This window comes from Photinus pyralis, unplaced genomic scaffold (genome assembly GCF_008802855.1).
Source record: "Photinus pyralis isolate 1611_PpyrPB1 unplaced genomic scaffold, Ppyr1.3 Ppyr1.4_LG5, whole genome shotgun sequence".
In the NCBI taxonomy this organism is placed as follows: domain Eukaryota; kingdom Metazoa; phylum Arthropoda; class Insecta; order Coleoptera; family Lampyridae; genus Photinus; species Photinus pyralis.
Window position 1 is genome coordinate 28,630,389 of NW_022170596.1, and position 27,650 is coordinate 28,658,038.

General features: G+C 35.0%; 3 protein-coding genes across 3 annotated transcripts; all 3 read right to left on the minus strand.

Moving 5' to 3' along the window:
• Nucleotides 1-59: 59 nt before the first annotated feature.
• LOC116170086 (muscle, skeletal receptor tyrosine-protein kinase-like) lies at nucleotides 60-27,650 on the minus strand. Its single transcript, XM_031486269.1, has 8 exons — nucleotides 27,289-27,650; nucleotides 9,798-9,953; nucleotides 9,500-9,615; nucleotides 9,167-9,337; nucleotides 7,765-7,933; nucleotides 2,075-2,239; nucleotides 1,746-2,029; nucleotides 60-1,703 (listed from the first exon to the last, which is right to left on the minus strand). The coding sequence occupies exons 1-8, from the start codon at nucleotides 27,404-27,406 to the stop codon at nucleotides 1,179-1,181; spliced, it is 1,704 nt and encodes a 567-aa protein (XP_031342129.1). The 5' UTR covers nucleotides 27,407-27,650; the 3' UTR covers nucleotides 60-1,178.
• LOC116170087 (cytochrome P450 315a1, mitochondrial) lies at nucleotides 3,800-5,726 on the minus strand. Its single transcript, XM_031486271.1, has 2 exons — nucleotides 5,485-5,726; nucleotides 3,800-5,429 (listed from the first exon to the last, which is right to left on the minus strand). Exon 2 carries the CDS (start codon nucleotides 5,371-5,373, stop codon nucleotides 3,943-3,945), a length of 1,431 nt encoding a protein of 476 aa, XP_031342131.1. The 5' UTR covers nucleotides 5,374-5,429; nucleotides 5,485-5,726; the 3' UTR covers nucleotides 3,800-3,942.
• Nucleotides 14,224-17,498, minus strand: LOC116170085. The gene is made up of 7 exons (XM_031486268.1): nucleotides 17,225-17,498; nucleotides 16,560-17,119; nucleotides 16,321-16,475; nucleotides 15,693-16,265; nucleotides 15,288-15,633; nucleotides 14,525-15,215; nucleotides 14,224-14,468 (listed from the first exon to the last, which is right to left on the minus strand). The coding sequence occupies exons 1-7, from the start codon at nucleotides 17,296-17,298 to the stop codon at nucleotides 14,336-14,338; spliced, it is 2,532 nt and encodes an 843-aa protein (XP_031342128.1). The 5' UTR covers nucleotides 17,299-17,498; the 3' UTR covers nucleotides 14,224-14,335.

Sequence of the window (27,650 nt, forward strand, 5' to 3'; positions counted from 1 at the left end):
CTATTGGTGAAGCAATGAAGGGTTAGTAAAGAACAGATATTTATTTGACTAGATGTGGCCATCTTTTATAGTTCTTTTATTTAATAAAATATATCTTACAAAACTTATACATACCTAATCAAAACTACGATTTGTCAAACGTAAAAGTAGAAATTGCGGGTCAATTGTATTGCAACGGTTTTCATAATTAACAATAACACAGTGAACCCTGTTTTGTCTTCATCTTTGGCATTTGAGAACATCACTTGCAATTGCATTTCATTAAACATCAGCTAATATAAGACAAATGACTTGCAATTTTTGCATGTGATGTAAGACTTTGTTATCACATTTATTGGGATTTATTTTGGAGTATATGACACAATTTTAAGTATGTCAACGTCATTAATGCCCGTTTGCATCGACAAATTTAAGCGGAGCTTAGCTTAAGCGTAGCTTAAAATCCATGGCAACCATATTCAATAACCGTTGCCATGGATTTTAAGCTATGCTTAAGCTAAGCTCCACTTAAATTTGTCGGTGCAATCGGCCATAATAGAGATTTATGCATTTATCAACATACTTAGGTACTACCTATCATTGAAACTTTCAAAAATTTTCTTAATCGCACATTTATGAATACCTTATTAATGGTTTTTTTGGGAGACAACTAGAAAAACGTAAGTACATTGCTATCATATGTCTTTATTCATGGGAATGTATTATGGAATTTGGAACCATTGAAGCATGCATAATTGCTATAGGTACAATTGTACCCAACCTTGTACCTATATTATAAAAACAAATGAAAAGTTTTTATATTCAATTAGGTATTCGTATGAGCCCAGACATATCTATTGAACCAAAACAAATATGCAACACAACTTTCTGAATTAGAATTTATTTTCCTAAACGATAAAGCAAACAAAAAGGAAAAGGTAGGTAATGTCTATTTGTTTTGCTCCAATACATATGCGTCTGGCCTCGTACTTTAAAATATACCACTTCTATCTATATACACAGGAAATATACATAATTTCAAAAGAAAACATTTGGAAACGTAATTTCTTTCTTTGCATTTATAATACAGATTTTAGAATGTTATATTTAGTTCTGCTAAAACCATAATTTCTCTCCGCTTTAACACTCCCAAGAGCATTAGGTACACAGGTTACACATAATTTTTTTTTATATATACATCATTCTTTCTGTACATCTAGATATTGCACTGGGTCCCTGATTATATTAGGTAGCAGGTAACCATCAGTATCTAACAGTTCTATCTCGTTCGGAGATAATGGCAATAATGGAGGGGGGCGAGGTAACTTTCTCTGGAGAGTGGCACTATCGACTACATGTTCATCTTGAAACGATAACTTACTAGTGATACAAATATTCAGTTGTTCATAATTGTGGAACACCTTGTATAATTTATCAAATATTTCTGAAAACTTGATACGATCCCGCGGTTCTGTCTTCCAACAAGCTTTCATAAGACTACATATTACAGTGGGACTGTCTTCGGGAGGAATTAACATTATGCCTTGTAAAATTAGTTTAACAACTTCCTCATTTGAATGTCCATAATAGGGTTGTTTACCGTAACTATAAATTTCCCATAAAATAATTCCATACGACCAAATGTCAGATTCCAAAGTAAATCTGCCATACATGACACTTTCCGGTGACATCCAACGGACCGGTAGTAATCGTGATCCCCCTATCTAAAAAGAGTCAATTTCATTTTATCAAAATTGAAAACCAACCTTATAGTAGTCGCAGGTATATACATCCCTACTCATTCCAAAGTCCGCAATTTTTACAATAGGTCCTGTTGCAACCAGGCAATTTCTACAGGCTAAATCGCGATGAACGAATCGTTGAGCTGCCAAATAACTCATTCCGCTCGATATTTGCATCGCGATAAGCATCAGATCCTTCTTGGAGAGTATCGGAAGATGTGTATCACATTTGGTTTGCTCCCTGAGTAGTTCCGCTAAATCGCCATGTGGCATGTACTCAAACACCATCATTGGACTAAAGCCACCCTCTGAAAGTACATTAACAACGTTTATCATTTAAAGAACGATCTCACCTCTTATAACCACTCCGACTAGTGACAAGATGTGCTTGTGTCGAAACGCACTCATAATATCGACTTCTCTAAAAAAATCTTCTTCAACTTCCCTCGACGCCGATTCTTTTAGTACTTTTATTGCTACTACTTCTACTTGATAGCTGGATTCAATCTGCAGTTCACCTAAAAAATTCCACCAGTTCAGTTCACAATAAATAGTGCATTGAGCGTTTTCTGCGCTTCTAATAGTAGGTATAACGTTATAGGCCCTTAGATATATTATTTATACCAGCTATTCTTATTTTAGTACCATCAGTTTATTAAAAAAAACAGTTCTTTTAGCCCAGGTGTAGGTATTCTATTTTTAAATGATTTCTTGTATTTCATTTGATTTGAAGAATAAAAGCAAACATAGAACAATAAATAACAAATAAATAATAAAAAGTAACAAAAAAGAATAATTTTTGGAAGGATGTACACAGTACTAATAAGTTGATATAAGCGTCATTACTTTTGTTCTGTAGTTAAAATGATACCTATATCTGTAGGCGCTTTCAGAGATAGCAAACAATCAAAACGTGAAATGTATCAAATTAATTTATTTTGTATTTGTCTTGGATTTTTAAAATTAATTCATAATCAGACCATTAAAATTTGATGGTTTGTATTATAATTTTAAAGTGCGGGTAGCAGGGGTTGTAGGGTTGAATGCTAAGGTAAACTTTCCTTTAAACTTCTCCCTGGCTGTCTAAATGGACGTGTTTTTACAATGTATGATTTTTTAAATCAACATTCCAAATTGTAATCGGCTTTTCTAAATGAAAGCCCTGATGTATTAAAAATTTGGTTGCATATAATGTTTATTAAAAAAAAAAAAATGAAATAAATAAATATATAGATACCTACCATTAAAACATTGCTATAGAGGCGTAAATCTAGTTAGTCGTCAATTAAAAACAAAACAGAAAAATAAGGAGTTCGTAAATCTACATTTGTCTATTCCCATTTGATAATCTATTTTCTACTGTAGACTTAAATTTGGGGAATTGCAATTTTTAGTAGTACCCGCCAAGCCCAAATGTTCTTTACACAATCGCTACCACTAAGGTATCGGAGGTATAGTTCGTTTTCTGTGTTATGATTGGTCCTTCCTCCTCTCAAAGGTGGCGAACCATTTGCTAAGAGGTGTCAGTTAATAAAGTAGTAGCTTTTGGTCTAGTTTCCGTAGACTAATCTCTCTACAATCAGTTTAGCACTGTTAAGCTGGTTGCACACTAAGGCGACGCGACGTTCACGCTCACCCTCAAGGTACGCTCAAAATTGATGCAATAAAAATCAAACAAGAATGAGCAATGCGCGTGAGCTTGGTGCAAGCTGCAGTGTGAACATTCGTGTTTGATTTCATTGTACTTATCAATGTTGAGCATACCTTGAGTGGAGCGTGAGCGTGGTCTTAGTGTGGAACAAGCTTTATTGACACATTAGGGCTTACGCCCCGGCTTACGTATAGTACTTAACCAATGCCTATAGTAAATATAAAACAAGCGCAAACGACTACTGCAAGGTCGATATCTGTGTAGGATGTGGTGAATATAAAATATTAATTAACCTTTAGAAAAGTATCTTTATATTTAAAGTTCATTCGCCTACTTTGTACTTAATTAATAGAACATTACCTACGTCTGAACTTTTAATTTTATGTAAGTGGCCTACCTACATGGTTTATTTAATCACACGTCTACGTGTCCTTAAAAATGTTTATTGTATTTTTATATTTTGCAACAAATATATCTAAAACAAAAACAGGTTATGCAAAGTATGCCAATTACTTCACCAATTTCAATACAAAAAAAAAAACAGGTAGCGTAGAAAGGTACACGAACTGTTTAAATACGATTAAGTTTCAGTCTTATGGGTTGCGAGGGCACAGCTACCATCTTTAAAATCATGTCGACTTCCTCGTCGTTATCGACTTGTAATTGAAAATTTTGTAAGATACCGACAAGGGACGTTTGTAATTGATAGTCTGCGATCCGTTTTCCTATGCAGGAGCGGGCACCAAATCCGAAAGGGATGCAAACTTGCTGCATGTTGGTGGTACTATTTTCTCGTAACCAACGATCCGGACAAAATTGGTCGGGTTTGTCGAAAAATTTCTCGTCGCGACCGCTCGTGTAGATGGAAAAGATCGTTAATGTCCCCGCGGGTATCTCGTAACCGGCAACTGTTGTGTTGCGCGGTAACACTCTGGTCAAAAACGGCGCGACCGGATACAATCTTAAAGTTTCTCGTATCGCATGTTTCACTTTGGTAAAATCTTGGCGTATATTTTGCTGAATTGAGTCATTTTTGGCCAAGCAGTATAGGATCCAGGACATGGTGTATGCCGTAGTATCGCCAGCTGCTAGAACTAGATCGACGATGATGCGAGTTATATCTTTATCAAGTATTTTCTCTTGCTTCATTTTTGATAACAATCCATCTTCGCTCGCAATGGTTAATAATTTTGTGACCAAGACATTGGAGAGATTCAGAGCGCTGGTTACAGTGGTGCAAAACTTCTTCCAAGATAGGAGTGAAAGTTTTTGTGCGAGTTTAGCCGGGAAAACCTGGAAGGGCACGCTGGTCTCGAAAATACGATGAATTATTTTGGCCAAACTGGCCAAGTCGGGATCTAGTTCCTTTTTTGCCATTTCGTAACCCTGTTTTCCCAACAACACGGATACGACGGTATTTAAAGACCACCTATAGAGTTCGGTTTCCAAATCGGGTAGTATAGGGGAACTCTTTGACAAGAACTTCCAACGGTTGACCAGATCGGCACTTACAACCTGACAGGCTTGGTCAATCCATTCCGCATTGCCTTTCAATAGAAGTTTGTTCATGATTCGTCGATTATGAAGCCACTCGTCACCGTCCATGAAAAATAAACCCCGAGAGCAACCGTGCAATTCATTATATAAAGTCCAGGCTTCTGGCAGAATGTGAACGGGACACTTTCCTTCTTGAGCGAAAACGGTGCGCATTAAGTGCGGATCCGATAAAAAAACCGCGGTAACTGGACCAATTTTGTCTTTAAAAATCGGTCCCAACTGTCGATGTCTTTGATCCGCGTAAATGTGTAGGCGAGGCGCACCCCCGGAACTGATTAGCGCCAAAGTCGTCCCTATTAAAGGTAGCGCTTTCGGCGTCGGTATATTTTGGTAATCGAATAAAACGGAGGCGGCCGAACTTTCACATCTAATTATGTTAAACGACGTTATTTTAAATACCGCTTTAGTGCGAATCTGCGTGATTTTATTGAACCGGCAAAACATACTCGTTATGCGATACTGCTGACTGACTGCTGGAATGACCTGCGACCGGGATCTCACTATAATAAACAAATAACGGATCTTTTCCTATCTTCCTAGTCTTCTTATACGTACGTTTGGCCTACACTGCATTCCACCACAGTCTAAAATTTAAATTCGGTCTCTGCTTAACATTTTTTTTTGTTTTATGATAAACTTTAATCCTTGTATTTAAAGCACAACACAATCTTATCGTGCAGTGTGAAGAAACAAGATAAGAAATTTTATTGTCATCGCGCATATTAAAATGTAAAACCTCTACGGAACGGGGCTTCTAGGAGTAGGAGGACTACAGGTAGGTAGTTCGGGATCAGGGGATATTAATCTTTTTTTACCTGCTGTCTTGAAATCATTGCCGGCGAGATCTTTATTCCAATAAATGTATGACATTCTGCAATGTAAACACGATCCTGTATCACAGGCGCTCTCTATAGTCTATATAAATATATCGGTGATGGCGTTAAGTGAATTTTTACAATCTTACTTAACATAAAAGCCCTACTAGGATTCTTTGTGAAGATACAATTTCGTCTTCTCAACGTTATGATTGACCACTTAAGCGATTGTATAAGCTAAGCTTAATGAATGATTGTGGTCCGAGTCAATTCGTTGAGTTGAGGGCGTGTGTCTACTGAACTTTTATTTCCGATTTATAGACATACGTACCTATACCAGAATTGGGAACATTTATTATTCACATGCAATAAATAGATATTTTTCTGAATGATTCGGATGAATTAAAAAAAGTTAATCACAACGTGTGTACATATTTACATAATGATAATATTGTAACATATCGGTAATAGAATGGGAAGTAATTGGAATAAATTGCCGTAGATCTTTTCTCATTCGTTGGTAGTTCGGGCTTTCGGCCAACGTACTGGCGTGTGTATTAAGTTGCATAACTGTAATTCTACCAACATGTAACATTATACAATTATATTTACAAAACAAACGACAAAACATTTCTTATTGTCCATGTATCATAATAATTTTAAAATTCAACTATATAGCTCATCACATCAGCGATTGAATAAGTTGCTTTCAGCTGCGGATGACAGTTTTTCCAATCTCAAGTTCGGCAAGTATAAAAGTATAAAGGGACGCCGGACTGTAAGTTTTAATTACATTTTTCATAAAATGTCAATTCTCTTATACGAAATTTAAAAACAACCAACCTAAAAACAATTTCCCACTTTGTATCTACGCCATTACCACAGCATGTTCGGTAAACACTTTTATTGCTGAAATGAAAGGGAATAATAAAAGAAAGTTACACCGTCATATAGGAAAACTTTCAGAATTTGATTAATATGCTCCATCGCTTATAGTTCCATGATTATTTTTATGCGAGCGAGAGTGATTTTTAGTATCTTCCCAAAACGCGTTAAATTCGCGACCGACAGAAGCAAATTTTTATTTTTCCCCATTTTTACAAAAGGAAAAAACAGGCTGTATGAAAATTGAAAGTCTACCATAACTTTTAATTCTAAAAAACTTTTTTTTAAAATACATTTTTGTTAAATCGACAGAATTCGGCAAAAAATACCCTGTGTATTAATTTATTTGGCTCATTTTTTCAATATCTTAGTTTGAGCATTGTATATGTATTACATACCTACTTACAATGGTTTGAGCAAGAGCAATCCTCAGAACATGAAGATAATACACCTTTTATGCACTCAATCCGTGGACATGTACACTCAAAGTGATTAATGCGGCGATTATTCATAATAATCGGTAAATGTGAATAATTGAGGGATGGAAAACTTTTTGAACATACCCAGAATGATTCTTTTTAAATTCAATATCTTCTAAGTTTCATAAATGGCAGTAGTTTCCCTTCCCCTAATGCTTTAAATTTAAAAGGTTATGCGTAATGTCCACATTATTAACCACTTTGAACAACTGCCGTAAAAGCCTACTTTACAAGTGGAAAAAAGTCATCAGACGCTAGCTAGTAGTGAAAAAAGTACATTTTTAAACCATTAATTACACAAGCAATAGTTATTTGTACAACTAGTTTTGAAAGTGATACTGTTTTTCATGAATTTGCAGTTTGATTAATGAGAGCGAAGCCCGAGTTAATCAAGCAAATTCATGAAAAAAGGACACTTTCGAAATGTGTTGTACCTATATGAAATTTTGTTGTATAGTGTTCCTTAATAACCCGTCATAATTCAATATCATTGACATACGCGATTTACTGTCACTCAACAATTGATGCGACTGTTCAGATAGGACTAAACGTCATGGAAACGCATAGTATAAATCGTGAAATCGGTTTTCCATACGATTTTTCATTAAAAAAAGTCCGGTAATTTGATAACTATGCAAAAAAATGAAGTATCTTACCTTTAAATACTTTTCCAAAGCATCCTTCGCCTAATTCGTTTAAAAATTTGAGCGATTCCCTTTGTATTATTGGCACTGAACTACTGGAACAAGCAGAATACTGTGGATTGGGAGCATATCTTTCTGGTACAAGAAAGCTTCGTTTTAGCACGATTGGAGATGACACTGGCTAAAAAGCAATATATAGTTATGACTCGATACTGTCTGTCCAATCTCATTCACGGAATTATCAATGTTAAGTAATTCGCAACGGTTTAAATTTTTCGAAAGCCAAGGTTTGATAATTAATATGAGTGCATCAAAAATTCGTGTTACCTCTCTTGCAGCAATATGTGGTGCAATTTATTTCGCAACACAAGTGACAATAAAATTACAAACAACGTTTTAATACCGCGTTCCGTTAGTGTAACTGAAATTGTCTTGGCGAAGATCACGGTTCAGTTTTTATTGCTGATCGGTTGTTGATTAGAATAGAATTCTGCTGTTCCATAATAATATTATGACGTTAACAATCACCTGGGCGGGGAATCTTTTCCGATGGCATGCCTCATAACGGCGCCGATATGTTACAGTATTCAGTAACAAACAGCGCCATTATTAACACCCGCAGTGATTTCTAAAAAGCATAAAAACTAAATATAATAAAACCCTGTATTCTTTGGCGTTAAATTGGAAAAAAAAACATTAGGGAAATTTTTTTCGAAAAAAATGAATGTGTCGATTTTTACTAGTTGCAATTTTAACAATAACGTAATTAGATATTCACCAGGTTTTTAGTAGGAAGAGTGAAACTTTATTTAAAAATAATTAAAATAATTAAACGTCCAAAAAATGTGCAACCTATGTGAATACGTTTGGTTCCGTGGAAATTTAGATTTTACGGTAACATGAAAGACTCGCCCAAGTCTAAGACAGTTTCGAGCGGATATCCACGGATACGTAGGGTGAGGCATCGGAAATGAAACACCTCGAAAAACGTTCGAATACTTCAATTATAAATTTAATGACATTGCTTACAATAAAACTCACTCGCTGTTCTTTTCAGCTTTTGGTGCATGGGTGGAACTCTTCAAATTTTAGATTGTGTATAATAGAGCGGGTACCACGTCGTTGGAAAGGTGTTCATCTCAGAATATGGAAAGTTCAGTTTTTTTTATGTTATTGTTCGGTTTCCTTAGAAATACAAATTCGCTCTTTCTAGATACAATTGGGAAGATGTGGGCATGTGCCAATAATTATGTAGAACAGAACCGGAGCCTTTCCAGCGATGTGTCAATTTGCCCATTATGAAAATGTTAATGTTAGGGGTTGTGAACGTCTCCCTCTATCCAAAATGTTCGAAAATTTGCCGGATTTTGATGTGAGGGAATGTGGGTCATTAAAATGAACCCCAAATACGTACCGTGCATGGATTTTTGTTATAGCATAAGCATCCTTGTTTCCTTCGCCTCCATGAGATAACAGTAAAAATAATGGCGATCATAACTATCACAATGACTCCGACCAAAACTGAAATTACTATTGTACTCGGAAACGTTCCAGGTGCGTTGGCTAACGGTTCTTTTGAGTGCGCCTGAAAAGTATTCGATTTTAGTGATCTAAATTAATTTATAAATTTATTGAAACACTTCGCCCCGCTCTCTTTTTGGTTAAATGCCTAGCATTGAATATCACTAGTAAGTAGTACAACATTATTATCGGTGATAGCACGACTTAAAACCTTTCTGAAACTTACCGAGGTGCTGGTGATGCGATTATTAACGCGACTAGTAGCGTTTTTACTTTTAGATATTGTAGAATTTGCATCTGATGATAATCGTATATTCTTGATTGGGTGGGGTGTGGGTGGAACTGAAAGAAAGGATATAAGAATTTTGAATTAAAGTGGTTTTTGGTTAATTCTTCCATTGAAATTGAAGGAAAGTGTGTAAATACCTACTAAAAATTGAAAAAATATGTATAGAACACGCAATTGTAGCTAGAGGATTTCAATGTTTGGATGTAATGGAATGTAACAAAAAAACAATAGCTACCTGTAATACGAGTGCATCTCCAGTCTTTCGTAGGTGGTGACTTGTCGTGCGGACAAATGCAAGAATATGTGTTGTTGGAATGAGACAAACAAGCCGCTTCTTTACCGCAAATACCCTTTTGACATTGACCGGGCTTCGGTCTTCTATGTCCACTTTCTGCAAAAAAAAACAATAAAAAAACAATATTTCAAGCACGCCCATGTGGACTGTTTTGATATGTACTTAAAACAGAAGGCCTTCGTTATGAGATTGCCGCCATTGATGACGTGACAAATCGTCTAAACAATCGACTCTTTCAACACATCTTTAAAGAAACAGCCGCTACTAATTTATATCGAAGTCTTTTTTGCCTTAATACATATACGGTTCGGTTAAAAACTTAATTGGTTTCTTTACCACCATAAAAACTGAAGATACTAAGTGATTTAGAGAGACGTTCACAGAAATAAAATTATTTGATGTAACCAATGAATGAGGAATCTGATTAATTACTGATTAACGTGTCCGAATTTCCATATGACCACTTCTAATTTTTTAATTTCATATTAGTACCTATAATACTTCCTCGATATGACTGCGTTCAACTTTTGATACAAGAAGGTCGTGCACTTACTTCTTAATGATAGTGGCGAGACATATTAACAACAATATACGTTGGTACCAGAGGTTGTGTGCGCCACAAGATATAGAGAACCCAATTCTACAACAAATAAAGTAGGTATAACATTGTTGTTGAGGCCCCTCCTTTGGATTTAGTACAACACTACAAAAAAAATGTTACAATTATTTATGGGGTTGGAGAGAAAGAGGACCTTGTTTTTCTCGACGTTCTTATCTTACTCTTTGGTTTTTAATTTGTCAGTACACGTATCATTTTTGACATCGTTGACATTATTTATATACATGTAATTTGGCAAATTTAATGCTTATTGGCAATTTAGCGTGGTAGGCGTAAGTGTTTAAAAATAAGGTTGCTGGTCGCCGAATAAAACCGAAATTGTACTTAAAGTCTAATCATGCCAGCGTGTAGGCAGAAAGCATCGTTTGGTTTCAAAAATCTCTTATACCGGGTGAATATTTTCCAACCGAACATATAGGGAATTAACATGGGAAAACAGTTTTTCGCAGCTTGTTGCTCCCCAAATTAACTTAGAGGGTTCATAATGGCACCACTGGAAAGAAGATTTTTTTCTCATCTAACTAAAAGCGAATTAGTTAAGTTTTATTTGTATTTTCTCATTATTGTATCAAAAATTCGCAAAATAAAATGAACTCAGAAAATCATGTAGCCATGACAAAATTATTGACAGTTATCGTACCTTGTTTTCATGACTACCGTGATTTTTTAAACCAAGTACACATTTTGACTACCTAATTTCGCAAAATAATATTTAAACGTGCAACTAGACGTTAATAATTTGCATATCATAAAACGCGGAAAAAAATCTTCTTTCCAATGGTGGCATTATGAACTCTCTAAGTTAATTTGGGGAGCAACAATCTGCGAAAAACGGTTTTCCCATGTTAATTCCCTATACCCGGTATAAAGGTTAATGACTATGTTGGTAATATAGTTTCGGTCTACGTACGGGTTTCTTGCACTTCGACTTCCAGAACAAGTGCAAAAACTTTCGTGTAACATTTAGCAATGGGCTCAAACGCCGTTAATGTTAGTTATCAGCCACGTACAGCACGTCTGCCGCGCCTATATTCATATTGTAAAACGATTATTAATGAAGATTATTACAAAGTGTGGAGGTGCTCAATTTCATTGTTTGACACTTTTACAGTTTTACGAGTCAAAGCGAAAGCACCATCGGTTACCTAAAGGTGAAGCAACTGTTCATATCTTCTGTTTATTGTAGTATGTATTTTTTTCTAACGGTATGACGCAAATAGATCCTATTGATCTTGTCGTAAGTCAATATAATAATTTATTTTTAGCTCATTTTTTTGAAAAGGAAAATCAACGCTATTGTACGCACTTTGTTCGTCTGTCTGTCCGTCTGTACTACTACTAGCACAGATGTAAATATACTCATTTCCATCTGAGCTACTAGTTCTCCAGTTGAAACTTTTTCGTTCTTATATACGGTGTAGCACAGCTCCGAGGCCAGAACGACAATAGTACATTATATATCAAGGTAGAGAAGTCCACTATTATTGCCTGAGCACCAAGATTACATCTCGAGGCGCTTGCGCCGAGGGGTGTAAGGTGCGAAGTAATAGACTTCTCTACCGTGGTATATATACTATTTTTTTCACTACTAGCACTTGAAATCCTCTAAATTAACATATTATATTGATAAGAGAGTTAACGGTTGGACAGAATTTTTTGTTTCTTAATTTAACATGTCAATCAAGTACGTGGAAGTACAAGTCAAACAGGCCGTATTTTGTTCTATCATTGAGATTATTCAAAGAGTAATTTCGTTCGAATTTTTTCAAAATGTGATAATTTTAGGTATGTAATTTCTCTGGAAATTGCGAATGGTGGCAATTATTCGTTTTAGAGAACTTGTCTAAACGTTCATTGAGCGAAATTTCAGGTTGTGTTTTCTAAAAGTGACAGCGTGACAGTTCTCAATATTGACTACTAGTTAATAATAAAAAATTATTAACCACTTTGAACAAATGCCGAGAAAGCCTACTTTACAAGTGGAAAAAAGGTTAATAATCATGTCATCAGACGCTAGTAGTGAAAAAAATATTTTTCGGATTAGTAACTTCCTTCTCGAGTTTACTGATTCTGTGCGGGGAAAACGCGCTTGCATCGGTTGCAAGTGACCACGTCTGTACAAGGTTGTACCTCGTATAAGGGATTGTTAGCGATGTACTTTTCCTTTTTGTAATCTAGTTCGTTACGAGGGTCGAGGAAGATGCAAGCGTAAAACAAACAAATAATTTAAAACGAAGATTTCATATTTACTACAAAAAATTGAAATTATATGCCAATTTTTCTTTTCTTGGGAACCTCTATATAGCTTTAACATTATTTATACCGTCTTTTATGGGAGGTGCACAGATTTTCGTGACTGAAACGCGACTCCTTAAGGGGGTTCTAAATAGAAAGTCGGCAACACATCATACACCCATAAGAGCAATGTTAACTTATTTCCCAAAAAAAAAAATTTATTTGAAATGTTGAAGAAACGGACAAAACGTCTTTTTGGTGTATACATGTGTCTGAATGTTACAATAGAACGTTTTTTTAAAAACGAAGCATGTGTTAATAGATATGATTTTTTGAGTGGCGATTTCGAATTTTCAATATAATCAATCACAGATATCATTATTATTAAATAATCTTCTATTATAACACAGTACGTGCAGTGTATAAAAGTTTAAACCACCGCGCACGTTGTAGAATTATAAACTAGTGCCAAAATATTGGGAAAAACGGAAGAAATCGATGGAAATGTTTCATGTCAATAAGGTTGAAAATCCACTGCAACACAATATAGGTATCTCTTTTCTTTCTAATGATCCGCGGCAGGTATAAATTGCCCGAGGACTTGGGGTAATTAGTGGATAATTTAAACCACTAACAAAATAAATTTACCTTGTATATACCCGAGGCTATTTGTACTACATTTATGCAGAACCTTTGAATGTCTGCGGGGAAGCGGAATGGACCGGAACGAATGTTATTCCGGGTTCCGGTTGGTAAAAAATATTACATATAGTTTCGTGTCGTGGAAAAATTTTGTACGCCGTTCCCGTTCATGAAGCGACCGTGTGGTCAGATCCTCCCCCCGAAAAAAAATTGCACATAATCCTACATAATGGAAATGATTCCCTAACTTCCAATCGAATCGAAATGTAACAAATCGAATCGGAATGTTTAGTCAAATCGGAATTGTTTGCCTAATAATTCCGATTTTACTAAACATTCCGATTCGATTTGTTACATTTCGATTCCTTTAGAGTTAGGGAATAACCCTCATTGTTGGTTTATTTTTTCTTAGTGTGGTAAATATCACATCTGGAAAGGATTATACGTTCTCCAGATCGTACCAGCACACGGAACCCAGCAGAATTCGCTTTGTCTCTACACAAAGGGAAACAATAGATTCCACAAAGCGGAACTCTGTAACTGATTTTTTAATGTTTTGGAGCTTTCTCTTTAACCTTTGAAAGGCAGTAAATAATGTTTATTCTTCCAAAATTTTAAATTTGGAATATTTTTCCTCCAAAGCGCAACCATTATGTTTACTATGCCCCCCCCCCCCTTCCTAAACCTCCTGGGGATGGGCTGATGCTCGCGTTCCGGTTCTCGAAAATTTCCATTCCGAGCACTCCAGGGAATCGTTATTCGCGGTACCCCATTATTGTCATCGCCAATGCAATTTTATAAATATGGGACAAGTGACGCAATTATTTTATTGAAAACATACGGTTTGGTGTTTCACCATTGTAAAACATGTCACTAATGGTACTTTTATTTGAAAGATAAATTTTAATACAATTTTACATATAAACTTAAATATTAGGTAAATAAAAAACGAACAAGCAGGTTTGCATTTCCGAAAAAGTATTTAATTTACCATGTGTACCGTCCTAATGTCCATATTACGACATCGCCTTGAATCCACTAATTCTGGCAATAATGACTGCATGTAAAATTCTTGCAGCTTTTTTTCCATATGTTGTGTCCAAAAGATGTCATCCCTATAAGAATGTAAGTGCATGAGTATTTCGCTAGACATATTTTGTAGGTAACATACCTTCTTATTTCCTCAACATGGATTCCCGCTGTTGTATAAACTATAAAATAACAGTTGCTTCTCTTGGTGATGTGCATAATGCCTTGGAGTTGATAGTAATAATTATGACTCCTTTTTAGCATAATTCTATTGTTTTCCTCATCTAAAACACAATAGTCAATTAATTTTAACATACATGCCTCAACAGGATCGTGGTCGCCACTTTTCAAGGAACTCTTAATTTCAACTATACTGTCTTCCCCAACTAAACCGTCAGGAGAACAAGCCAAATACGGGTTTTCTTCATCGACGATGAGACCGCATCTGGTTACCTTTACTTGATATAGGCGTTCAAAGTGCTCAATGGCATTTACTTCGCTCTCCAATCCAAATTGTGTGTATTTGTTTCCTCTAAAAGAACTATACAGTAAGTGTGTTACAGTTTTAGCTGTGGAAGTTGTCTTGCGTAATTTGCAAACTTTCCCAAAATTAGAAGCTGTTATTCTTTTTTTACGTTCAATAATCCATAAATCGCTTTTTGATTGGTTTATTGTATCACGCTCAACATCTCTTCTGTTTAAGTTCTTCAAATCTTTTAGAAATTGGGCTGATTTTAGTTCATATTCTTCCAAGGATAGGTCAGGGATTGCAATTTCGTCCACCATACCGTAATGTTGATCAGCGGTCTGAAACGCTCTTTTCTTGATATGATCTAAAACAAAAAGAAATAATTACAAATAAAAGACGCGGAAAGGGGGCGAGTGATTGTGATAAACATACTTACGTTTTCTAGATCTGTTGTTGTACCGATGTAGTTGGGCGTCTAGGAAGATTTGTGTGTAATGTCCTGGTGGTCTTCCACATAGCTGCTTATGTAAAACGCCTAATAAATTACGTTGTTTGCAATTGTAGGATATGGCCGCCAGTTCACACCTTAATTGGTAGGAATTTTTGAGTGAAAAGTTTATTCTTTTACCTCCTACAAGTTTAGCTATGATGGAATTATAAGTTTCCGCAGGATTATTGTCTGTATCATACAGTAAACTAGAGGCGTGATCCGCAAGTCGTTGTATAATGGTATTAATTCCACCTAGGATCCCGTTTTGGGTATATATATCAACTAAATCATCCTAAAAATAAGAAAACACCTTTAGTATGGAATTAATAAATAGCAAATCAGAAACATTACCTTATTCTCATCTGAACCTTTGCAAAAGTAATCTTTGCAATGTACATGGCGGCCAAAGATATGGTAGGGACTATTCAATATATCCTTCTTTAAATTGTCAATCTTGTCATCAAGTGCATTATTTTCGGATTTCCTGTATGCGATAGCCCTTATAACTGCATTGCGGAAGCGACCTAGCATTGATGGATTTGACACATACTCTCTGTGAGGTTTTGAGTATTTGGTGTCTTTACTCAAATCGCTGAGTTTATTTATGAAGTTTCGAAGTAAATGATTGCGACATTCAATTTTTTTTATGTAAAACGATGGACCGTATGGTGCGATTTCAACTAAATGTTTGTAAACGCTACTGTCGCCATCCCCAATTAGTTTTCCATATATAAGATTGTGGCGCGTTATGGAATTTTTAAAACCTTCACCTACAATGGCTGATTCCATGGCTGTAGACGTCTTAGACCAGTTTCGAAAACAATCATGGTCTTCTTCTTTACGCCCTCTAGCACATAAGAAGCAGTACTTATTTTTGACACCCATATGCAAAATTTTCTTTGTTTTGGCTCCAATGATAGATGCCTATAACAATGATTGGGTTATGCTTTGAATAGATAACGTATTCTTATAAACTTACCACTCCTGAAAGGGCAGAATAATTTTTACGATAAGATCGCTTTGCCCATGCACCGTCAGCTATAACGCCAATGACTGGTATACCATCTTTCATTTCATCGGCAAGCTCAGCTTCTTCTTTTGCAGCGACAGTCATCAATTGTTGATTTAATGCATGTACAGATATACCATCTTTCATTTCATCGGCAAGCTCAGCTTCTTCTTTTGCAGCGACAGTCATCAATTGTTGATTTAATGCATGTACAGAAGGGTATATGGCATTGTGATTTTTTAAATAGGTCACGTTTGACATTTGCGGTATATCCATGGCTGCAAGCAGCTCTGCTAATTGACTGTATCCAATTCCAATAGATAAGGACCCAATAATACCAGCTTGATTTGTGGAATGAAATGTTGCACTACCACCGCAACTTCTTACGGAATCTATTTTCCCACACACTTTACATTTAAACGTAAATATGCTTTCTAAGCCTTCAATTTTTTCCGATTGGATGTCCATGTCGAAGAAAGAGCAACCAAAGCCATCATGTCGTAGAGCTCTAAGAGATGCCAAAAAATGACCAATCTCTACAATTCGGCGACCAGATAAAAATAAGGTATCTTTTTGCTCGCAATGAGGTTCTGTTTCTAGATCACTTTCATAAAATGACATTTCCGAACCGTGTTCGTCTTCATCATTGGTTCCACTGCCTGCTTCATGATTGACGTCTGATAAATGTTCTTCACATTGAACCATGCAATTAGGTTTGTCATCTTCTTCTATACTACTAACAACATTCATTGCCATTTTGGTTAACTTCCTGAAACAACACAAACCGTATAAGTATAGGTATACGTAGCATGTAAGATAAAATTAGAACATGTTCAATTATTTAAAAAAACTAACATAAAAAATTTGTACTTACGCTTCTCGGGCTTTCTGCAATATCACCTTCCTGCTCCGTTTCTTGGTGGTGAAACTTTTTCTTGCTTTAGGCATTTTACCACAATACACACTTTAGTACGTTTGATATAACGCAAAAGTAAGTAAACAATATTTGAAAATCGCTAGGGAAGTTCTTTTATATGAAGTAGAGACGTAATTATATCATTATTATGCAATTAGTTTTTGAGATGCTCATTATTTTGTGTACAATATATCTATTTTTGATAATGTTTTTCAATATCGTAATGAGTAATTATAGGTGATTACAGGTGAAATCATAAGTTACATTATCGATAATAAATTATTTTATGTTTCCTATGTAATGACATTATTTACACAATTATTGCAAAATCTCCTAGAATTTGAAAATAAACATAATTACAACAAATGCAGGTATAGCGTTAAATATTTATAGAATTTTCCTGAATTGACAGTGATTATGTAAATTAGGTAAATATAATAAACCCTCATTAACTCAACAATGAGAAGGAACCTGTGACCTTCTTGCTGCAATTGGTAATGTGTGTTGCATAGCCTTAAATACAGTAAGGCGCAATCTTAAATTTTTGCAAGTGTTTAGAGGCGCCTTAAATAAATAGTGTAAGAGAATACCTACTGCCAGCACTTAAGAACAAGCACTTCCTACCTAGCATATATACACTTAAAAATATTTGAAATCACATACAAGCAGGTTAAGTGTTTATGTGTTATTTTAGGGGTAGCATTGATGGGAGACACCTTGCTTGCAGCGCCAAAGTCGTTTTTGATTGTTTTTACTGTAAACACTATCGAATTGAATAAGGAAATCGTGCGCTTCCGTGTATCGTGCCGCGGCGCTTTATTTTTAACATCCCTCGAAGTGAGTAATAATAACAATTTTAACCTATTATTTTGATTCGTTTGTAATCTAATTTCAATCGCACACTTCCGTATTCAAGGAAAACAACTATTCCTGTTTAGAAAATTTTCTCTAACGCGTCTCGTCTAAAATTAAGTACTGTCTTGTGAAATGGAGGTTCCCTATCAAAAAAGATTATTAGAAATTCGTCTAAAATCATCCCTTTTAAATAAGCTTTAATCTAAAACTCTGAAACCTTTGGGTGAAGGGTTTACTAAAATTAAATTCATGTAACCGACAATACAAGACTTGCAATTTCAAAACGGCTCGGTATTTTGAGATCCTTTTAAATAAAATTTGAATCCCATATAAAAAAGGACAATATAAGGACGTCTATCATGGGGTCCTCCGAAACCATAGAATATACGACGATGGTCAAATTAGAGAAAAGATGCGCAATTAAAGACTTATTATCATGCTTTAAAGAAAACCGGAAAATTCCGATTACTTCCGAAGATATATGAGAAAAACCGAAATTTGCCGATTTCGTTTTTGTTTATTTTTTTATTTTGAACAAATACAAAAAAATAAAAAACCACTTTCTCATTGCCACTTTTTGAGCTATACAAGACAGCGTTAACAGATGTTCTATATAACTTTTCGTTTCGGAGAATTCATCAACATTATTTTTTTACCTTCCCCGTAAAAAATACATACTGGATTAAATAGCATTTTTTTATTACGGATACAACGATGTACCGCACACAAAAAAAGAAAAGTTGGAAACTGTTGGTTTGGAGGATGGTGCACCCGCGCACATCGCCCTAATTTTGCGAGATATCGGACATATTTTACATTTTCCCGGAAATTGCCCGACAGGTAATCGCACGCACGATTATGCCGTTGTGCACGGGTGCACCATCCTGTTAAAACCAACAGTCTACCTACCCATACTACCTTTTTATAATGAATGCAGTATAGGACTTCAGACGCAAGTTTTTTCGTTCTGAACTGGCACTTGTCAAAATATATGAGGAACTATTACCAGAGCGTAGAGTATCTACAGAACTTTAAATTTAGTAAATGCGCCGTATAAGTAAGATAGGGCTAAACGAAGGTATTGTATGTAAGTACATTAATACCCCATCATAACGAACACACCCTACAGTTTGAATGCATGCCAATTGATTTACGCAGATGACTGATGAAAAGAAACCCGGCACAGATGAGATGACAATCACGGTACAAGTCTACAAGACCTTCACGAGGAAGAAGTAGGCCATGAATTCTGCGAATGCGCTTTTTTTTCAAAAGAATGTTTCGTTTTTGCTTGGGTTAATAAATTAAAGTCTTCGATGCGAGTACATGCAATAAATATAGTAGGAAGCATTGGTTTGTAAATTTATATAAATCGCGTGATGGGTCGGCTCGTGTTTTGGATTTTTATTTTTTGGTTAGTGCGCGGCCGTAAATACAATTTCTACTCAAGTGTGACAAACGATAACACATATACCTGTCAGTGGTAACTGGTTTAATGAATAACCGACCTGCAGGGTATATTATGCATAAATTTCACGTATTTAACGAAAAATGTATATAATTTCCCTTTATAGCTGTTTAGCATCTAGTTTTGCGTAAGATTAATGTTGATCACATATGCCCGTCAAATTGTGCCTTAACCTATATCCGAGCCTATATCCTTCTCATCCATTGTTTCGGAGGGTAATTTTCTGTGTTATACGCTATCGCCCCAATTAAAATAGTTAATAGCCCATCCAAATTTCTTCATACACCACCACCATAATATACTCTTTCATCGATATTCTTCAGACCATACTGCCTTTATTGATAACGGCACTTCTTCGTCCAAGTTTCAAACCACACATAGGTATTCGCCTATTCAAATTAGGTACATAAAAGCAACAAACAAGTTATACAAAAGTAATCGTAAACGATTTACAAAAAGCCCATTTCCAACTTAACAGCCTTTGTCCGACAAAATTAGTTACTGCAGCCAAATTCGTTTTTAAGCCATTACAAAAAAAAATCCGTTTAAAAATTCCGACTGAACGATGTATGACAGCCAAATACCATTAAAATAATTTTTTTTTCCCTAGGTTTAAGTACCTAATATGAAATTAATTTTACTGATATTCTTGGGTGAATATTTATTTATTTTTCAAAATTGCTATTTGAGTTTTTTCATTATGTACTCACTATAGTATATTTCCGGGTATATTTCTCCATTCTCAAAGCATTAGGCAAATTGACTGGGACTAGGTTGTGGTATATTAGTCATAGGTACAGGTACACTATCTATATGTATTAAACAATAGATTATTGTAGTACCAATTGGGTAGACAGTAATTCATTCGAGATTATAATGTGAATTAATGGAATGAAAATACTTAATAGTACGAGTAATTAAAACTCCAAGTATGCGGTGCAAAAGTATAACAATAATTTCAACCATAAATTCCAATTTAAAAGTTGCAGTAGGTACAGTTTCGAGAAACGCAAAAGTATGGTAATTGGGAATCCATATGCCCCTCGAAATTTTATACAAAATTCCTAAAACAAATAAACTTGATTATTATACTTTGGAAGTGATAGCGTTTGTGACCTCGTGTACTTTGATGTCAAAGATCACATATTTAGAAGATAAACAGCCATCAAACTAAACGTACTATTATAGAATTTACGATGTCGGTGCGGTTGGCAGTTATGCTTTGGTCTACTCGCCCTTTTCAAATTAAGAAACTTGGAAGGACTGATAACACACGTGTCGCTTTTTACTTGAAAAGAAAATGAGTAAAATAAGAAAAGTGATATTTTTATACACCGCCAGGCAAACACTTCATAGGTTTCGCGTTTAATCCTTCACAATGAACTGAAAAATAAGCTTCGATGAAACGTAATTTTGTAGTAAACTCCTTATTGGAGTGTCTCTTTATACAATGCAATCACTACACTACCATAGTATTAATTTTTCGTTTTCCATCTAAATAAGCCGGTATTCTTATAGAAATAAATATCTCTAAAGTGAATTGCACTCACCAAGGCAAACAAATAAAAAAAATTACGATCGGGAAACGCAGAAATAACGAATGGGCATCAAAGACAGTCGACGATCATTGTAATTTTACAGACATTTAAGTTTCCAAATAACCGCACAAATGTGAAATTAAATTTCGGTTTTGATCTTTACTTCCTCAGGAATTGCAATCGATGTAATTTTAAAACATTTTTTAATCGTTTATAATTTTCTTAAATAGCTTTTGAAAGCGATAAAAAAGTACGTTCTTCACCAATCCAGTCCAAAATTGCAAGCACTTGTATACCAAGTTACGAGTTAATTAAGGTGAATTTCGTTTGCATCCAGTTTTGTTTACAGTAATGTTGTTTACGCCTACCTGATGCAATTAAACTGCATGAATTTGTATCGGGTTCAGGCATTAACCATCCGATTCGATAAAATTTTTAGGCGATAACCCTAGAATCGCTTAACCGTGGCGTTACCGTATTTTGTTCATTCTTATTCTGCACGTCATTACATAACTGTAATGGTAAATTCGAATGAGTAAAACATATGAAATCAAAACCAAACTAAGAGAAAAAAAATGAAATGAAATGATCCTAGTACGAAAGTGATACTAGGAGCTAACAAAATCATAACTGACAGCTATAACATCTTTTTAAGACGCTTATTAAACTGTTTTACTGTACAGTTTTTCAGTTAGATATGATTTTTTTAAATAAAAACTCTATTTTTTAATGCTGAATTTGGAAAGAGCATAACATTCTAAATCAAATATGCTAAAATTGTATGACACTGTATTTTGAATTATTCTAGATAATTGCTTTTAAAGTTTTAAAACTAAACGCCTAATAACGATCAAGAGTTCCAAGTGTTCATAAAAAAATCAAGTAGCTATATGTACCTAACAATTGCCGTTAAAATGATGACAGTTAATCTCATCAGCTTGTTTCTCTGTTTTTATTGTGTGCCTTTTCCGTAATTAAGTGATGCGATATTTGACTTCGACTGAAAAAGAGCGAATTTATAAACAATTATTTCGAATATTTTGAAATACAGTATCACATACTTTTCAAGATATATCGTAGAATTTTATGCTCTTTCTACATTCAGCATATAAAAATAGGGTTTCCATAAAAAAATTATCGCTTACGCATACGTCATATCTTCAAAATAAAAGACGATTCTGAAATGGCAATTACGGTACAATAATGCCTCATTTTAAATAAAAATTGACGCATTCGAGGAATTTTTCAGGTCTTTAACATTTGTAAACCTATGGAAACGATGCGATTCTGTTTGCGAAACAAATTTCAAATTAGTAATACGTACAGATTGATTCCCGGGACATCTCTGCTTGAAATTTATCACGTACTTACCTACCTAATAACGAGTAATAATCGACCCGTATTCGCATTAAAATTTGTTGTACTTTCTGCTTCATTAGTGTCCGTAAAGAATGTTTCATTTCAAGTACGAGTAGGTATGTAGCTGCCCAAGGTAGTTTGAACTCATTCCATTTATTCCACTAGTATATTATAGCAATCCCAGGTAAGCCCTAACACGAGTTCAAGTTTCAGTTAATTTTAATTAGCTTATGTAATTGCCACATTTTTTTTAGGTACCTCATTTAGGAAAGTTGACAATTTCCTTCAGAATTGTCGCATTAATTAAAAGAACTTTATAATAATCAGTCAGCATTGATTATCTTGTTAATTAATATCTATACGAATTCCTTAATTACGTATAATCTTACAAACTTTGGAATTAGTCAATAAACTCTGCAAAAACAGTTAGCAAATTATTTCGTGCGTCCCTATCAATTTCGTGTGGACGAGCTGGTAAGTCCTTATAGATTCCATGACACTTGCACTGATGGTGTCAGCATTTTATAATGATATTGAAGTTATAAGAGGTTATAATTTAAAACATAACGATAACTGCTACTAAACAATAAACGATTATAATATTCCATTCGTATGTTATGAGAAAGTAGTGAAAAGAGGATGTGCACTTTATTCCCATTTAATCGCAATACAGGTTTCCGGGTGTAGCCTACGAACTTCAGATTCTATTGTTTTATTTGATCAAGGTTTGGTGTTTTAACCTATTTGACGTTTTTGAATTTGTTACCTGTCCATCGCACCCAGCCCAGGAAAATGTTCAAATTCATCTTGCAAGAAACCCCTATATAGGTTTTGGGTTGGGAATCTACCCCATTGGCGTCTTAATATGGCCATTTTCAAGACAATTGCTTCTCGCATAATCTAGAGATTTAGATAAATCTCGACTTAAATTAGGGAGTTTTGCTTTATCATAGGATCTAGGGAGCAATCCGCAGTCACGAATTACCTACATTATTGTAATATGTAATATCTGTTGTGCATAGTTCCAGAATTTTGGCAAAGACGCTGTGTTCTCTAAACGCTAATTGATAAAAATAAAACAAAATATTGAATAAGTAAAATTACAAAACCCCTTAACAGAAAAAATTAATCCGAAATTCTTTACTGTTACGTTTATTAAGAGTGCAACCAACCCAAATCAGTGCATGCTCTTGGACTTACAACCTCCTAATCTGTTTTCTAATTAATTTTAGTTACATTGTAAACATATAATATTTTGATAACTACTCACCTAACAAATAGCATTACAATCAGATTACAAATATTGCATAGGTAATTAGTAGGATCTGCTATCTAAAAAATTGGCAAGGCACATTTTTTCCTAATAAGTCCAAGATATAGGTATTAAGCTCTTACCATTTCATTTCAATAGTATACTTCAGTAGCTGAATGTACAGGGTATCTTTATACTTCATAACATAATGGCATTCTTTCGTTGCTACAAATGTTTCTATCCTCCCAATCTTTTCTCAAGTCATCATGGACATAATTCTGTGCAGGCAAATTTATTTCAGTCAACAATATTATCTCAATTTCTTGCACAAAGTCAAGAAATCTAAAGTTGCGTGGAATTGGAGACGATCAAAGATTAGGTATTTGGCGTTTCCTTTAGTAAGGCTGCTGCGAGAAGAGGCGAGCAAATTGGAGATCTTGACGACTATGTGGTTTAATTATCATGTATACTTATTACTTCTCAACAAGAAACTGTTTCCGGATATACAGGGTTACCCGACATTCGCCGCAGCATACGAAAACGCCGTTAGCTGGGTGCAAATATGAATTACAATACGGCGTACACTTATATAGTAATGCAGGTTTCGACGCAGCATTGGTCAACGAGTTAGCGATGGTATTAGGATTCGTCACTGCTTGTCATTAGTCATTGGATAATTCCTGTCACAATTTTGACGCTCAACATGCATGAACCCTCTCGATTTCTTCTACTGGGGTCACCTGGATTCCACTTATGCACGTGGACCGTTTCCGAATACTGCTGCTTTGGAAGATGCCATCCGTGAATGTTCTGCGGGTGTCACTCATACCCAACTCATGTCTGTGACTGCCGAGGTGACTGCAGAATTTGAAAACCGATTCCATTACACGATTGCTACTGGCGGGGACTTATTTGAACACTTAGGTACTATAACGGCAGTGATGCGACGCAATTTCTTTTCTTAGACTGCTCTGTTCTTTTTTTTGTGTTATCGAAGGCTGTTTCTTTTTTAATGTAACCGAAGGATGTATTTTTTTCTTTCGTTATGTTTCCTCGTGCTCATCCTGCATGATCACTTTCCTTTTCCATGGAATTTCTAACGTGTCGGCCGATGCTGCGTCGAAACTTGCATTACTATATAAGTGTACGCCGTATTGTAATTCATATTTGCACGCAGCTAACGGCATTTTCGTATGCTGCGGCGAATGTCGGGTAACCCTGTATAAGGGAGTCAACCTCAACACCCCTTACTCTTTGGAGTAGCCAAACTTGTGGAAGTTCGAAAGCTGCAGGCTCTTAAAATTGCTGGCCCTTACGCTAAGGATGTGCAACACTTTTACCACGGATAGAAGTATCAAAGTAGCGTTGAACATTACAAACGAAAGCTGAAATTTAATATTGGGGATTGAAATAATGAACTATTGTGCAAAAACAGCCATGCTTTTCGATTGCAATTAGGTACATTTGTACGCTTGCAATTCGTGGAGATATATGTATTTAAATTTAAGTTGATAATCCCTATTTAAAATATTGTTTTTAAACATTAAGATTTGTGAATATGATTAATAAAACGCAATCACGATTTGTCGACCGAGTTTAAAGAGAAATGTGGTTTTTCTGTTTCTTTTATTTGATTTCCTTTCATTTGAAATGAGAAAATGTCTGTTCAGCGACGTTGATATTTTATTTAACGTCATTTGAAAACAATTTCATTTCTTATTTCAATACTTGTGTTGCTTTGTTCTACACTTTAAGTTTATAATTTATTAGATGAGCGCACCTGATGCTAATTGCCATTATTCCTCATTTCTTTGCCGAAATGTCTTGTGATTCGTTACGACTTGCACGCTGTGGTACGTACCGAGCGAGGTACCAAGTGTCCCATTTTAGACAGTATCTTCGTAATTGTTAGTTCTATCATTGAATAACTGTCATTATAAAGAAACTTTTGTGGTAAACACTTTTTTTTACTGTAACTTTTAAAAATATAGTACCATTCTGAAAATAACAATTTTTTGTTTTCCCCCGTATCTTTTAAGCGAGCGAATATTTTTAAATTTTGATTTTACCATTGTAAGTTTGACCCAGAAATATTTCCAGAACTGCTCAATGTTGTGGAGCCATACAGAATTATGTCTAAGTAGGACTTACCAAGGAGTTTTCCAAAATTCAGTCGGTTTAACTTTGGTTGGTAGAAAATACCATGGAAACAATTTGAGTTATGGCAATCATTGTTAGCATAGCAAAATCTACAACCCATCAGTTACCTAAACCGGTTGAATTTTTGAAAACGCCCTTCTACACTAGCAGTTATTTTACAGTTAAGGAATTTCTTTGTTAGACATCATCATAGCTAGGCGGATAATTTAAAAAAACGTCCCGAACAATGCAGGTACATAATTATATTAAGTTATTAGCATAACTTTGACCTCATAAAAAAATTAAAAGATATTGGGAATAGTACACATTTTAATTTATTTAAAGAACATTTTTATTTATCTATTGATAAAATTGCAATAAAAAATGGTGTCATTGATTTAAAAACGGTTTAGTTCTTGCTATACTGCCCTTAACACAATACACAATTATATATGCAATTTTATAGTAAGTTCCGATGCACGTAATCGACAACAGTTTCCAACTTTTGTTTTTTTTGTGTTCAGTACATCGTTGTATTCGCAATAAAAAATGCTACTCAATGTACCTACGTGCTTTTTACGGGCCAATAAAATTGATGATGATTTCTTCGAAACGAAACGTTTTATTGAAATACTCTCAACGGTGTCTTGTACAACTCAAAAAGAGGCAATGAGAAAGTGTTTTTTTTGTATCTATTCAGAAAAAAATAAAAACAAAATCGGCAAATTTCGGTTTTCTAGCATATCTTGAAGTAATAGGAATTTTCTTGTTTTCTTTAAAGCAGGATAACTCTTTAATTGTGCATATTTTCTTTGCATAATTCCTTGAAAAGATGAATCGCGACCTACGCCCAGGCAGTGCACGATTTTAGGCCCAGTCTTGAAGCGTAAAATAAGAGAACTATTGTTTAAATAAATAATTAAATTAATCTATAAATGCACGCACAATTTTCAGGTTTTCAATAAATATCGGCAATGCTTCCTCTAGTAACTGGGGTAATTCTGGACGGACCTTGTACCTATGTCTGTTGGTGCTCGAGAAAAATTTAAAAAAAATTTTGATTTATGTGAAAAAATCACTTGCTATCGCTCATACTTGTTACTTACACCCTGTATGATCGGGTTTGCCATATACCTAGACCGTAAACAAAATTACACTTTCTTACATGAAATTTAAGAAAGGAAAGTGGGTGAACCTTTTTCGTCTAAATCAAATAATTTTTCAAAAAGTAATCCTATTTGTCTCTCAGCTAATCACTTACGTAGTTAACTAGTAAGGCAAATGTATTCTCGAACGTATTTTATGTTGTAATTAGTTAATGTCGTTCAATTGGTAAATAAGTAATTATTTATTTAAATATGCTCGAGATATGAGACAAAGCGGTTATTTTTTATTCCTAGAACTGACGTACCAATTTTGTTTTCCAAATCTTCCTCAAAAACATCATCTTGTTCCATATTTGTCAGTTGGGAGTGATCTTTATCGATGGCAACAGCACGTCGTTTAGATGCGCGCCTTTTTTTCCCCATATTCTTAACAGGACGCACTAAAACACAATTTGAAAATCCAGTAATCACTCGAATTTTTTAATTGAGCGGTCATGGCGCACGCATTTACGATCAGAAAAGCGGCAAACGCGGCGTATTCTATCCGTACACCGAGCTTTTGCAGAGCAAGCACGGAACATACTGTTTCTGTTTCAAAAGCTGAAGCCGGCTAAAGCAACCCTGAAAAGTTACGCCCCCACTACTGGATTATTAAAAGTTTGTGGAA